Here is a 16596-nt window from a genome sequence, read left to right on the forward strand (position 1 = left end):
AGGCCTCTATTCACCCCATACACTGATCTAAGCCCTCTATTCACCCCATACACTGATCTAAGGCCTCTATTCACCCCATACACTGATCTAAGCCCTCTATTCACCCCATACACTGATCTAAGCCCTCTATTCACCCCATACACTGATCTAAGCCCTCTATTCACCCCTACACTGATCTAAGCCCTCTATTCACCCCTACACTGATCTAAGTCCTCTATTCACCCCTACACTGATCTAAGCCCTCTATTCACCCCTACACTGATCTAAGGCCTCTATTCACCAGTACACTGATCTAAGGCCTCTGTTCACCAGTAGACTGTAATGATACATTGCAAACTGCCCTGACTGCCTCTGTCCCAAATGCAGAGCTCCAGGGTGAGATCTGTCATTAACTCCACTAGTCAGCAGTCTGGCAGGAATGATCCACAAAGCATCAGCTATTATGGATCTCTGTATGGACCTCCGTTCTCAGACAAGGACTTTAAGGCCCATGCAGTCAAGAGTTTGCCAGTCTAAGACCACATCTTGTTTTATTAATGGACTAAACAAGGTGCAGTTTGTTTGAGTCGAAACATCTGGTTTATGAAGCTCATGTGATACACCCATCATCTTTAACCCAAACTGGATCAACGGCACCAGTCGTTGAAGCTATGGCGGCATTCACGACAAATAAACAAAGAAGGATATACGACTGGAGGAGAGCAGCTCAAAGTGGTGTGTGTTTTACTGCTTGCGGTGAGCTAGGAGGGTGGTGGATGTTGTATAAAGGCTTTTCGCCAGATACTTATGACACAAGAGTATGTGTCCCTGAACTATTTCCCTAAGGAGAGAGAGCATGAGGGGAAGACAAGAAAGAAAAGAGCCTGAGATTTGGAGAAACATGTTTACCCTCAGCACATCTTTGTCTGGCTTCCATGAACAAAGTTGAAGCTCTCAGATGAATACAATCTTCTGAAAGGCACAAACAGGGATTGAAACTGTTGGCTTTGGTTTACAAAACTAAAACCTTGCCACTTGGCCATCATGCCTTAGAAGCAAGTCATGAACTGGTCTTTAACAATGCACGAGCTTGCACCTTAAGTCTGACAGTAGAAAAGCCTTGAAAGGGTTGGAAGTTACTAAAATATTGACAGCCTTCTGACTCATGAGTAACTGTCAATGGAAGCTGATCGTGCACTATCGATAGCATCAGCGTAAAGCACAGCTGTATATGCTTCCAAAATGAACCCCTTCTAGAGAGGATATATCTAAATTCTAAAGCACATGCAGTTGTTCTAAAGATCAGTCAACTAGGCTGGAGGTGCTGAGTATGGAACCAAGGACCTCTGACATGCAAAGTATGCACTCTAGCACTGAGCTACACTCCCGCCACTCTCAAACTTTGAGGTAATAACGCTAAAAAGAATATCTGCAACTGTTTGTCAGCTAATCTGCAGGAGTCAAATGTGTAGCAGAAACGTTGTGTTGGGTGCCTGAGGACTGTCCAATTTCTCAATCAACATTTTGGTGTAGTCAACCAGGATCACGTCCATGTCACCTCAAAGAGAAACACCTGGGTTACCTCTGGCACATGGGGTGGTAAATAGTCTACCATAAATTACCTCAAATGGTGACAATTTGGTGGTGGCACTGGGCATCATTCTGATCTCACAACACTGCTGATCACCTTGTGCTCAGATTCAGAGGTTGTGTCATGACCCTTGACCTTTACGATAGCCAGCCGAGCTGGTAGTGTACATGCAGACAAAAGTGCAGAGACTAGTCCTGGATTAGATATGGGTTTACCGTCTGAGCTGCGGAACCTCCTGGAGTGCCAAATCTTACCCGAGTCATGAACAACCCCAAACGCATAACAGGAGTCAGTGTATATGGTGACAAACTGATCCTGGAATAGATGGCAGGCCCTGGTCAATGCCATTAGTTCAGCTGCTTGAGAAGACCTGTAAAGGACAGAGTGAGCCTCCCAAATGAGGTTACGCAGAAATCAGACAGAATAACCACAGACAATTTCAGAGTCAGACGGTTTAAAACATGAGCCATCTACAAAAATGTGATAGCCGCCTTCCAGCAGCGTGCTAGAAAGTTCAGAACGCATGCTAGAGGACTCATGGATAACCTCCATGCAGTCATGGGGCACAGAGTCAGCAGAATGATTTAGCGATGTCAAAAATGATTGGAACAGACTAGCAGGTGAGCGCAGGGTCATGTGTGATTCAATGGTTAAGTTCCGAGTGGCACAGAGGATGGCCTCAAGGCCCGAATGTTGCTGTGCTGTCATGTGCTGTGTTTGAATGTTATTCAGAATAGTAATAACTTGATGTGAAGTGTGAAGAACCATTGGATGAGACAGTGCCAATTTCTCTACGTCAGTGACCAGTAGGGCAGAGGCAGCCACGGCGCGTAAGCAGGCCGGCATGCCTTGAACGACCGAATCAAAAGGTTTGGAAAGGTAGGCCACAGGTTGATAACTTCCACCATGCTCCTGGGCCAGGACACCCATGGCTGCGGAGCCGTTTTCAGAAACGTAAAGGTGGAAGGTCAGATTATAATTTGGTAGGCCAAGTGCTAGAGCAGAGCACAAGGCCAATTTCAGATTCCTGAATGAGTGATACATGGGTTGAGTCCAGACCAATGTATCAGTACAGTTTTTTCCACAGCCGTTCCTGAGGACTTTATCATGAAACTCAACATGGGTTGTTTTGTGTTGGGTGGAGGGATGTCACGTATGATTCCCCACACTCATTAGAGAAAGGTACTGTAAGTATTTGAGATTAAATATTGTTCTTATAATTTTGTTTCTGGAGTTTAAGTTTAATGTTTATCTTGCCAGGAAAGCTTGTTTATTTTAACTAAGTAGGTAAAACAAAGTAGATAAAGAGAAAAATTAACTTACCTGTGATTACTTTTGTGGAGAAGCTTCCATGTTGTTTTAGAGTGAAAAGAAACTGTAGCCTGTGTTGAAGGGGACTTTTATGGGGAATTTTCCTTCCCAAAGAAAGGAAGTGATGTCACATAATTTCCTGTGGTGATGTTTCCTTATATATGTTTCTAAGGGAAAATTCACTAGAGTTGTGTTTTGAAGTTGATTGATGTTGGAGAATTTATGATTGCTGGATTTTTTCCCCTTGAACTTGTAAATACTTGTAAATACTGCATTTTCCTTTTTTTGAATATTTTTGTTTGTTTTTTATTGGATATGGCTTTTTGTTTGCACTGGACTACTGAGAGCCAATAAATACCTTTTCTTTTGTATCCACTAGGAGTGTATCCGTGTGTCTTTACTAGTGGACCATTGCAATGATATTTCCATATGTGCAGGATTAAAATACTCTACAAATAAATGCTCTTAAAATAGTCCATAAATAAATATTCTTAAATACTCCACAAATAAGTACTCTTTAAATACTGTACAAACAAATAATCTTAAAATACTCCACAAATAAATGAGTCCAGTCTATGTTTGAAGAAAGCAAGAGTGTTAGTTCGTCCCTCCATCTGGGAGACAGGTCAGAGAAGAGGGAATGGAGAGGGCATGAAGCATTTAAGGCTCACACTTTATAATAACGATAGTTTATAGAGCATTTATATGCTTGTAATTCATAATGAACTAATCATGAACTAATGAGTTAGTGTTATTCATCATGAATTAATATATTAGTGATCATTTATAAGATGTATCTAAGCTCTCACTTCATAATTATCTGATCATGAACAGATCAGGAAGTCAGATGTTATGCTTAATTGGGTTTTTAAGTGCTATTCTTTATTACATAATGAATTGTGCCATTGCATACGTGCAGGAACAATGGAACTGCATTTAGTTAAAGTAAATGTTCAGAATGTTGTAAGGTTACTGTGTGTAGGGTTTGGAGTTGGGGCTCCAGGGGCTTTAGGTGGCAGGTCGTTTTTCCTAGAATAACAAGTGGACTAGTGGAGTGGAGCTTCAGGTGCAACCTGCTTAACCTCCATCCTTTAAGAGGCCTGGAAGACAAGCATCAAGACTCCTTGTTGTAGCCCTGCAGGTGGTGAAGTTTTCTGGTTGTCTGAACACCAGAGTCCCTCATTGTCTTCATACGCTGACTGAAGATGCACTTACCTGAACATTAGTTTTGCACTTATTAAATCTTATGAAAAAATAAAAATTTTTTAATTGCATTTATGAAATATGCTATTGTGTTATGCACAACAAAGTCACTCTGGATAAGAGAGTCTGCTAAACACCTTAAATGTTAATGTAAATATGTATGTTACAATTTCAGAATTAATGGTGACCAATTCAGGAATTCAGAGGATATGCACCATTAGTTAATATATTATTAAAATGACAGCTTTATTAATCCTGGCTCCTAAGAATCTTTGTGAACCTGTTAAAATAATTAAAAAGTGTAGTCATACAAATTATTTGTTAAACAGTAACAAACAGCAGCTGTAGTTTCTAAATTACTTGTCATATAGAAATTATCTGTAGCATTTTACAGCCGCTAAGGTGAAAACTATTCAATATACACGAATATCTATAAATGTCTGTAGGCCATTTATAAACGACACACTTTCAAATAAACTTATCATTTGAAGTTGTCTGTTAAGAAATGTATAAATTACTTGGTAATATTTTATAAAACACACATTAAAAAAAAGACATGATGTCTTCAGACTAATGTGCTTGTTAATAAATATGCATAGTAGGAGTTCTCATTCATGGAGTTTTCCAAGGATCATGAATGAATCGTCCTAGAGGGACCATTATTGTGTTTTTTTGCTAGCCGTTCATACATTTCTATTACTGTCCAGTGATCCTTTACCAGCTCCTCTCGTCCGGTTACCTCTAAGCCTCCAAACAGTTTCCTTGTATGTTCTCCAGGCCCTCCTTATATTCTGCGTGTGAGCCCCTGTAGGAGCATCCATGTATGATATACTGTGGTTAACTGTGTAATGTCTGTAGCCAAGCTGAGACAGAGCCTGCCGGTAGACACTCCACTCACCACTGAGGATTGTGGATCGCCTCCTTACATGCTGAATGATAAGTGGCACTAGTTCCCTTCTGGACCTTCTCTGAACTAGGTGAAGAACTGGCTGTCTTTGTTTAGTGTGGACAGCATTTTCACCCAGCATCCCAGAGACCCACTGCCTCCTCCACAACGCCCCAGCCATCCGCCCTCTTCCATACCGTGTAACATAAAAAGTAAAGCATTATTACATTAATTAAGAACTATTAACAAGATGAAAGAATTACAAGTATGAAGCATGAAGACTTGTATGTCCATTATACATTATTAAGACTATACAAAATTCTATACCCACATAAAAGATGCACCTGCATTTCTTCTATGCCTGAAGTTACTCTCATCTATGACAGTGAACTGTCTGCATCCTCCTTTCCTTCTTCTGAGTTCTTCCATCGCCACCACACAAGCCTCTCTCACTTTCTTAGACAATTTTGACAAGAAACTTGAGAAAACCTGAAGGGACATAATGGTGCTAAATTGATTAAATAACTGAATAAATGTATTTAACACTTAGTAAGATATTGAATGTACTCAGTAAAATTGTAAAGTTTATTTGTTAATTAAGTTAATTTGGTCATGTGAACTGCTCTGGTTATTTTGCTTCTTTTAATCAAACAATTTACTTGATTTGAATAAAACCAATTAACCTGCTTGTTACACATGGATGTTTGCGGTTGCACCATTAAAGTATTTCCACACTGCAGAAAGTATCTAGATGTGCTGAACAAAAATCTGTTTGATTACAGTTCAAATGGCCACTCAGTCCACACTTGTTGTATAAAGTAAGACATATAAGCCTGCGTGTGTTAGCTGCTCCCACCTATACGTTGTAAATTAAAGTTACACTAAAACATCTAAGTAAGCTCGTTAGTCTACCATTCACATCAGTCCCAGCAGTCGCTGTTGTGTAGTTTCATTTTGTGACGACAAAGATCGCATTTAATCTCTTTGTAGTACTTTCTTATTTTGCAGCCACTTTATACATTTTAAATGTTTCCTTTTTTTATTTTTTGCCCTCCATCAACTTCCTCAATTTCTTCGGCATTTTGGTCCAATTAAAACCGGATGTGTCCCCTTTACATTTGTTATACTGGAATTTATGGCATTCCAGATTCTCATCGAGTGTACAAGATTTTAAACTTAACAATGCAATGAGTAATACATCCAAATATTTTTATATATTGTGTATGCTTATATTCAGCAGACATATTCATATTTTCTGGACAAACAGCTCTTTGTGAATTTCATATAAACCATCAACAGTGGAGCGTTCGTGGACGTTGGAGTTCATTCAGGTCTGCGCCTCTAATGAGGAGACGCCGGTACAGGTGTGTTTGGAGTCGGATGACAGTGGAGTCGGATGACAGTGGAGATCAGCACAGCACCTGACGCTCGTCCTCACAGTACACAAAGAAGAAGAGAGTTCACAGTTCAGAGAGAAAACCAGGGCAAAAATCATCAAAAAACAAAACAAAACAGCCAAGACACTGGAGAGAAATACAGATGGAGAGGCTGGAACAGGTCAATGCTGTACTGTACTGTAGCTACAGTGCAGCTAAACTAGCGTTAGCTAGAAATCAACATTAGCAGATGTGTTTTCAGTAGTTTTCTTGAATACTAGCATTAGTGGGTTATGCTTGAACAACGCCATGGTAGTTCACCGTCTTTATGACCTTTAGTACATTTTATTCAGTATGAGTGGAATCTGAACACATCCGCTTTGTTAGATTACTCTGAAAGAAAGCTGTCGTACGTTAGCCAACTAGCTAGTAAACTAGCGCGACTGGAAAAGGTGCCGAACACCAGCTGACTGTCTCCGGATTACAGTGGAGATCAGCACAGCCGGTTTCTCCTGTTGTCTGAAGTTTAGCCCTTCGATCCGTTTTCGGTAGGTTTTACGCTCTGGTTCTTTACCTGGCTTTTATTCCCCGTCTACGTACGTCAAGAATGTAAAAGTGAGATTTAATGGGCGAAATTAGCAGCCACAACCGACCGACCGAGCTAGCTCGCTAAATCGGTCGCTCGTCTCGGTCATTTATGTGTAAAATACAGAGTGTCTGACTGTCTGGCTAGATGACATTAAAATGGCTGATTAAACACACCCAGTTAGCTTGCATGCGTGTCCGAAGTGGTGCTTCACAACTCGAGATCGACCGTATTGCTGTATTGTCTGTATTGCAGACGTGCAGCGGTGTACCGCGTTCATTGTAAGTGTTCACTAAGCAAACCGCGACCGTGTCGGTACTATTCTATATGTGGCACTGATGTGTGTGTTCTTCTTTCTACAGTTTGGGTATCGACTAGGGATTCAACTAAGTAGCCTGTCAAAGATTTATGCGTGCGCATGTCGTATTTTGTCTCCACAGACGTGCGTGCGCACGATGTCTCTTCCTCTCGTTACCTTTTGGACAGAATTGGACTGCTCAGTGGCCCAGCGTCAGCCACCTTGTCCAGGCCGTGTGCCTGGTGCTTTGTCCACTTCACCTGGCCGGTCAGACCATCGTCAGGGTGAACAGGTGGGTTGTTGTCATGAGGGACTACAGTGTCATCTAGGACGTAGTCCTCAGCAGCCCCGGCCTCATGGCCCAGACCCGTATTCAACTTTTTGAGTTGAATCAGCAGACACTGACTCAGTGCTGAGTTTACCGGGTTTTATATTTACCTTATTAGCACTGTGGACTATAAAGGCTGAGCACTAATAGGCTGGGCTGCATTTTTCGTTACGGGTACAATGCAAGGAACAAAAAGCAGGAACAGGATGTTCTGCACCTGAGCGTTGGCCAGTCCAACACTCCCATGTTGGCCCTGAAACCTCTCCCTCCCGTGCCGAGTAAGCTCCCAGAGCGTCTGACTCACGGGCACCCTGCTTTTGACTTTAACATCCAGCAGGATGTGTCTGGGTAGGCTTCTCAGCGTGTCCGAGGCCAGCCTCCTCTTCCTCCCAGTGAGACCCTAGCACTAATGCATATGTAGATGTCGGAGAGTGATGTCTTATTATTGGTCTTATTTTGGCACAAATATATTTTACCTGGTTTTTCAGTGATAGACACTTCTGACCTTTTTTCAAAAATGCCGGTAACTCAGATACCACAGGTGCAAACTAAAATTAATTTCTTTACTCATAATGTCTTTAATCATATAGTCAATGTGTCAGCAATCCCTCTTCTGGCCAACAGAGGTCCTCCTAATCTGCAGTGCCATGGTATGAAACATTCATTGAAGTTTAGATTGTTGAGGAGTTCAATTAACTCACTGACTCAGTAGCCACGTGTTCTTGTACTATCTTAGTGTTTTTGAAGATGATCTTACATATAAAATATGCATGTTACACCATATACATAAAAGACACATTTTACATGCTTTTTATGTGTAAGACTCATCATCTAATTATAGGAGAAATATAATCTACTTGTGTGTTAATATTTTTAAGTAGCTACTAGTATAAGGCCAGAATGGGAAATGGGAAATATTATATACTTTAACAAGCTTTAATATTACTATGCTTCAGTGTAACCAAAACCATATCTCATAGCTAGAAACACTACCAACCACAATATGAAAGTCCTCTGTAGTGACAGGTGGATCCTTTTGAGTTTCTCTCTGCACTGCACTGGCCAAATCTGTCAGCTTCTTCTGTAGCAGAAAACAAACACATAATACAACATCAAGTTGACAAGACATTGAGAACAGCAATTAATGACTGAGAAAACAATTTGACCGTGGATGTCTAAGCATTACATAAGACCAATTTTGTACTGATATATCAGCCCTTATTTATCTCTGACCATCTTTCAGACTGGGTCACAATCATACTTCCTTTTGTTGAGTTTTAGCCAATTGAGCCACAAAAAGTGAAGCTAAACAAAACAGAAAAAAGACCAGTTTGTTTCATACTGTTGAAAAGTTCACAGATTAGGTGCAATGTCTACAACCATCTTAAAACGTTTGACAACTGCAGAAAAACCTATGTTGTCAAGCTCAGTGAGGCCCACAACCGAAATACATATAGAGATATGTGTGACGTGAATAACAGTACACAAAGGCTGATTTTTGTTAATTTTCATTGGAAGATACTGTACATAACATATGTGACTGACAGATTCCCTAAAGAATGATTAGAACATTATTTGATGCCAGTTCTGTCGCCCCTTGTCTGGTATTCTCTGCCTTACTTCATTGTTCTCACCTGTTCTTCTCATTTGTAATTGTGTATATATACCTTGTGTTTGTGTATATACATATATATACTGTGTTCATATTGTGTATATACACAACCTATGTATATACTGAGGTAATAAAAAGAGTGTTTACAGGGAAAAGAGGTTTTTAACATTGAATTAGACATATTAATAACATAAAACATAAGGGAGTATAGAGATTCTGTGTCCTCTCAGTGTAACGCGAGTGCCGAAGGGTGTGGAGCAGGATGCACAGACTCTCTCGACGTGGACAAACATTTATTTACATAAAACATAAAGACTATAGTGGCATTCCATATAACACAAACAGTGAACATAGAGACACTTAACACTAACAATTTTTAACATTAACACAAGCTAGACAAACATGGTTACGAATGTTACATTTAGACATTAACTCACAAACAACATGCTACATCAACGATGACCAACAACACTGCACACACTGATGCAGGTTTAAATACACAAAGCCAAACAAGGTGCAGGTGTGTGCAGGCGTGGATACAAACAAAGATCCTGTCACTGCACGTGGCGGGCCAAACCACATGACTCGCGAGAGGCGAGTGTTCTGTTACAGAACCTCCTCCCAAGGGGCACGGCTCCCGACGCATTCTTCCAGTGAACACGAGTCTCAGGACACCGTGTACATGTACACACAAGCAGCCGCCTGGGAGAAAGGCAGTTTCTCTGTCTCTGTCAGGGCAGTCCGGTATGCCCCCAACAACGTTACGCCTGTAGATGTACAAAAGTTGTAAACACAAACAAACAATAGCGCCCACACACAAACATATAAGGCGCTGTGACATGGTGCCCGCTGTCTGCGCAGGCACCTTGTATGTGTCCGTGGCCTCAATGGACATGCGGGCGTGCACGTCCGCCCCGGTTCCAGACGTGCTACCTCCCCCAACGGTCCTCCACTCGCCTGCCACTCTAGGAGCATCCCAGCGGCGGTTTGCCTCCGGGGCTTTGGGCAGACCCCTCCAGTCTCGCTGGTGAGTCCACTGAAGGGAAGGGACACGGGCTTCAGCTCTGCCCGCTGGAGATCCCGATGGGTCCACCCAACCGCCCTCTTTCTGGTTGTTGTGGTGCATTTCGGTCTTCCTCGGCCTAGGCTCGAGGCCCCCCCCCCAGCCCACCCAAGAAATTCTTGGGGGTGTACCCCTCCACTTCCGGGGTGGACATAGACACCAGTCACGGTCCTCTCCCCAATCTGCTGGGATCCAGGCAGCAGGGCGGGGGTGCCTACGCATCTCCCGCTAGGAAGTCCATCTTTAGCCGAAGGACCTGGCGTCCTGTGGTGGTTGGTCATTCTGTACCGCGTTGGTCCGAGTGCCGAAGGGCGTAGAGCAGAGCGTAGACTCTCTCGACGTGGACAAACATTTATTTACATAAAACGTAAAGACTATAGTGGCACTCCCGTGTAACACAAACAGTGAACATAGAGACACTTAACACTTAACAATTTTTAACATTAACACAAGGTAGACAAAAATGGTTACGAATGTTACATTTAGACATTAACTCACGCACCTCCTGCTAGGAAGTCCGTCATTTGCCGAGGGAGTAAGAGTCCTGTGGTGGTTGGTCATTCTGTAATGTTGCTGCTGGCCTGAGCACCGTAAGGCATGGGCCAGGACACACAGACTACCTTGACTTTGTGAAACATTTATTAACATTAAACACGGAAAACACAAGTGGCAATCACATACAACTATAACAGTGAACATTATTAAACATTCAACATATCAAGCTGTACTCAGAGGCCTTCGGATGTCTCTGCAGATTTGTTAGCTAGGCAATAAATAATGAAAATGCCTCAGAGAGAGAGAGATAGAGATGGAACGAGAGAGAGAATGGACTCAATAAATCTCTCAGTCCATGCTTTTACTATTACTAGCTAATTACTTTTCATTTCCCAGTCTAGGTCCAGCTCAGACAGTGCACCATCTGTGTATAGCATCTAGCACCAAGGGGTTATTGAGCTGGTCCTTTCTGAGTTATGAAAGCTCCATCGATGAGACTGGCTGTGTGCTGGGCTGGTGACATAGATGGAAAACTGTATTGTTTTTGTCATGGTTTTAAAAATAATGCACAGTGAAATGTACTCCTGGGTCAAATTGCTTAGCTATAGTATGAATCATCTGATTAGGAACCAGATAAGTCAAAACAATGACTTGGGCAAGTGTTTAGGGCTCTAGGTCTCTGGTGATAAATATCTTGGTCAGCCCATTTAACAGTGTGTCTGTAGCTTTTCATTAACTTTTTATTGCTTATTGGTCACTGTGTATTGCCTTTTCTTACTACTCAGTTTGAAATATCAACAAATAGGACAGAACAAAACATTATCTTTATGCTATGGTCAACTAGTGTTACTGGCAAACCCAAAGAAATTGGTTAGAGTGGGGATGGTTTTGAAGTCGTATCAGCAAAAATTAGCATAACATAGATGTTTGTAACTTTGGGATTCGCCTGTCTACTGAACTTTTGGATGAAGAAGTCACGGAGCTGCTCTCTCAGTAGGACTCTGCTCTGAGTCTCCCTCCTTAAATGTAAGATATATTTTCTTCAGTAATTTGTGGCCTTTAGAATGGCTCCCTTAATTACAGCTATAATAGTGTACATGCCAGCTGTGTTGAATCGCACAACGATGTCAGAATCTGGCACAATTTAACTGTGGAACTAGGTGGAGAGAATCTGACTAGCAGTACATTGGTAAGGTTTGATGCATATCCCAAGATAAGTCATAAAGCCTTGAATAAAGATGAAGGCTAAGAGAGCAAAAGTTATGTAATTCTTCAAAGATGAATACTAAACGTACAATTCTGGCAAACCATGTCAATTACAATCCATTATACTGATGTGTTTATTTGATTCACTGGAAGACAACGAGTGACTTGTGTTTGGAACATAGTCTTCCTTCCCAAAGTTATACTGACTTCTTATTCTGACATTTTTTAAACATGTACAGACAGTTTTATTCCCTGGAAAGTAACATATACACACACAGACAGACACACACACACAAACACACATATATCAGATATTTTGTCAACTTTCAAATATAAAAGGCACAGCACTAATTTCAAATATAACAGTGTACTGTTTTTATTTTAGCTCTGCACAAAGAGCGTACAGCATGTATGTGTATATACGTGTACACGTGTGTGTTCAACCGTGTTATACACAATGCTGCAGTGGCCTGCTCTGCTTCAGCTTGCTCTTTACTGTGCTACACTTGACAGAGAGCTTTTCATGCTGCCTCTTGAGAATGTCTAGTTGGCTCTGCAGGTCCTCGCATGCATCCTTCACCTTCTCAAAATCCTGGAGCAGCTTCTTGTTTCTCAGCAGGCTGCAGCGCTGGTACAGGCGCAGATTGTCTGCACGCAGCTTGTCTTTAGCTATCATTACCCCTGCCAGAGCTTTCCGCTTGTTGCCGATCATTGCCTTTATCTTGGCCAGATTGGCTAGTTTGGCCTGGATCTCCAGCTCCACAAAGTTGATCGTTTCCTTGAGATGTGACTGGAACTGAGAGTGGAGGTACACAATACTGAGATTATTTTCTATGCATTCAAGACTCTACTGTACAATACATCTTCCCATCCTACTCCGTGGCAATAAATTTATTGCATTTTCAGTTTTAAATGGGGGCTCGAAATTTCCAAGTTTTGTGGTGGGATTTATGGGATGGGTCTTGTTATGTTTTCAAGTCTACTTGACAGTTCCATGGCTATCTAAAAAATCAACAGAAATTGCACCCACATTAGTCTTAATCTACTGAGTTTAACAGGACGTCATACCTCTCTAGTGCTGGTAATTCCTTTCTTTATTCGAATAATCTCCTCTTCATACTCCAAGATCATAGTCTTATAATTCTCATTTTCAAACTTCAGTTTTTCACACTTTGTCCTCTCCTCCAGTTCTCTAATAGATTCTTCCCGGCTTTGTACCCTCATCTGCAGCGCAAGGTTCCGTATTTTTGCAGCAGTGAGCTTATTCTCCGTCTTCTGCTCAGCTGCAAGGAGCCGTTTCACCTCAACAAGAGCTGCCCGCTTCCCCAGCCGCCGGGCGAGAGCCGCAACGACTACTTCTTGCATCATCATGATGAAGGCTTGATATTCACAGTCCCACTGCTTCTTCTTCTCCTGGCACCGGGGCCGGAGTTCTTCAACTTGCTGCTGGTAGAGCTGTGATTTGCGCTGCCACTGCAACTTTAGGTCCTCTAGAATTTTTAGCTGGTCCTGGTAGCCATGGCGACTCCGCCTTGTACACACAGGCATTGGCACGTTTTCCCTTTCCAACCAGTCAGCTATTATCATCTGCTGCTCGCTGTTCAACTGGCAGAGTTCATCCCTTTCTGACAGGAGGCTCTGCAGAAGCGCTTGGTGTTCCTTATACTCAGCTTCAAGGTTACATCTCTCCATCTCCAGCTGCTCTTTGGAAGCTTCAATGTCATGACATCCATCCAGACCAGTCTTCTGCAGCTGCTCATATGAACCTAAAATTACAGGGCAGAGTTATACTAAAGAATCATCCAGTTATATTAATTAACAGATGGCAACAGCTGATTTTGCCCTCTTGAAATTGAGCTATGTTCAGATGAGAAGGCTCAGTTTAAAAATATATTATGACTCTTCATATGAAACCATGTGTTAAAAACCAACAGGAATGAATTGCCATGTAATTTTCTCTAGAATGTATAGACTTTATAGTTCTTTACCTTTTTTTCTCTGAAATGGTAGTGGATGGCTACCATTGATTGGAGGTAGAACAAGTTGAGCAAAATGTGTGCTGCCTCTAGTTTCTGGACTGTGCACACCCACATCAAGAGCCTAAACAAAGTATACAAGGTATTTTTCACACAAGAATCTACATACTGACACACAAGCACACATAACCATACACAACCTTCCATCATAGCCAAACAACGTTTTATTAAAATGTACTAAAAATGTATTTCTATTAGTTTCTTTCTTGAGGCACCAGTACAAATATTTTTAAGGTATCCCATATCATTTAAAGATTCAAAAACACATGCTCCTTCATTTCAGCATTTAAATAAAATGTGTATACACGTACCTGAACATTGTTTGCTTTCTGAGCACTGTGGTTTGGTCTTATTGGTGGCAGCTTTGTGCAGCCACCTTTCCTCTGTTCCATATCTACTGGCGCCTCTCGTCTTTTGATGTGAATTCTAAAGATCGATAAGCCTTTTAGTTTTTGGGGAACAGACCTCAGCCAATTACAATAAGCAGCAACGAAGCAAATGAGTACTATGGGAATGGTGAAAGGCGTGATTAATGTGATAACTTGTGTGACTTCACAGCCCCTTTATTACATCATAATTATGCCACAAGTACCATCTCCACATCAATATCAACTTGCTAAACCTGCTAAACCTTGCACAGTTCAAGGTTTTTTCCCTTTAGATTTTAATCAATTTATCTGCTCATTCAACCACACAAAAATCAAGCTAACGTGTATCAGAAACAGTGCACGCTGTAAACTTCACATGTGTAAAACCTAATAATGAAAGTTGACAATCCGCAAAGGTAGCTAAGCTAGCTAGCACAGTACTGCAGCTAATATTAGCTACCTATACTAGCCAGTTAACTCTATTGTAGCGTCAGTACTTTTTAAACCTTCTAGTTTAAAATATTTTAATGACCGAGTATACGCACACACACACACACAGAGGAATACAACACCTTACATTATTGCAACAGAAGTAACTATAGCAGCAGCAGTATTCCCCAGAGGAATACAACACCTTACTTTATAGCAACAGAAGTAACTATAGCAACAGCAGTATTCACCAGAGGACTACAACACCTTACATTATAGCAACAGCGGTATTCTCCAAAGGACTACAATACTTTACATAACGGGTATCCATAGCAATAGCAGAATTCTCCAGAGGCATACAACTTCAGGCGCATATCCTGTCATTAATCTTGCCACATTGCATTACTTGAAGCACAAAACCTGATAATCTGAGATTTATCTGGGATTGGATAGGTAAAAGGCATACTTGAAACTTACTTGATACTTAAAGCCAAAAGACCTAGATGTGCTTGCACTTGTTTTCTGTAGCCACCACCTTTTTTGTTGTGCGTGTCTGTATATGGTCTCATTAATGGGTGTGTAATGAAGACCATCAATAAGGAAGGTTAAATGGCTACTCTATCTTCTGTGCCACAGAGCTGGCTCTTTGATCTGGTGGTCAGGGCACATGTTTGTTATGGATGTGGATGTGGATTTGCTACCACACTGTCCTCAGCCTTCATGTCTTTACTTTTTTTTAAAGATTGGAGTTCTGTTATGGTGGTATGTTCATCAGACTTGAGGTGCTTGTTAAGGCATCATACAATTTTTTAAAACAATTAGATCTGCAGCAGATTATATTATTTGTGATACCTTTAAAGGGTAACGAGTCAGACTGTCAGCACGTGAATCAAATGAAAGCATACAACATAAAGCATACAGTCGTGGCCACACATTTGAGACTAGCACACATTTTGGTTTTCACAAATGTTGCTGCTTTAGTTTTTATGGTAGCAATTTCCATTCTACTTTGTGAAGAGTGATTAGATGAATTGCAATTAATTGCAAAGTCATTCCTTACCATGAAAATTAACAATCACAAAAATTACTGCATTCAAGCCACTGCATTTCAGCCCTGCCACAAAATGGCCTGCTAACATAATTTCAGTGATCATATCAGCTACTCACCACTCTGGTGGGTTTATTTGTAAACATATCAGCTACTCACCACTCTGGTGGATCAAAGCAGATAAAACCACACAAGCTGAGGTGTTATCCAGCTAGGAGTGTGTCTTTAGCTAAACCCCAACTTGTGGTAAACACCCACGTGCGGTAAACCCCATTTTATGGTCATAACATCTGGTGCACGTCATGCCGTGCTGTCACACATCTGCACTGAAGGCTTCGGCGCGAGCCTACATCTTGTGTTGTGATCATCCATAGGGGTTTCTTGTTCTTTTAGGTAAAAATCTAAAATAAATGTGTTCTCCATCTTAATTAATCATATCTTGGGTCTAATGCACCTAAAGAAAATGTGTGTTAAGGCATATGTAGAACAGAAAAGTTTCATTTTTTGGAAATTCAAACCTTCCCTTTTTCTGTTAAATCCACGACATTTATAAAGATCACTTTCTTAGCTACTCATAATGAAGGTGGATAAAATATAGAGCAATACTGTGCAAATAGCTAATCAGTTCACTATAGTATATTTTGAGATCACATGAAAAAAAATCTAATTATCAATTCACTGTGATATTCTTGGAAAACACTTTGCAACATATTCAACATATGACAGCAATGTTTTTACTGTAGGAATTTGGAGTATTTGGATGGCAAGCTTGTGTAAAATG

The 16596-nt window shown here is 41.2% G+C and overlaps 2 protein-coding genes across 3 annotated transcripts in view; both read right to left on the bottom strand.

Annotated features, from left to right (window-relative positions):
• LOC118241374 overlaps positions 1–16596 on the bottom strand; it is a 328035-nt gene that overhangs the window by 47580 nt on the left and 263859 nt on the right. The window lies entirely within an intron of this gene.
• Positions 12361–14362, bottom strand: LOC118241456 (coiled-coil domain-containing protein 96-like). The gene is made up of 4 exons (XM_035526483.1): positions 14282–14362; positions 13923–14034; positions 13003–13700; positions 12361–12730 (listed from the first exon to the last, which is right to left on the bottom strand). The coding sequence occupies exons 1-4, from the start codon at positions 14360–14362 to the stop codon at positions 12383–12385; spliced, it is 1239 nt and encodes a 412-aa protein (XP_035382376.1). The 3' UTR covers positions 12361–12382.

Source organism: Electrophorus electricus, chromosome 5, assembly GCF_013358815.1.
Source record: "Electrophorus electricus isolate fEleEle1 chromosome 5, fEleEle1.pri, whole genome shotgun sequence".
NCBI lineage: Eukaryota > Metazoa > Chordata > Actinopteri > Gymnotiformes > Gymnotidae > Electrophorus > Electrophorus electricus.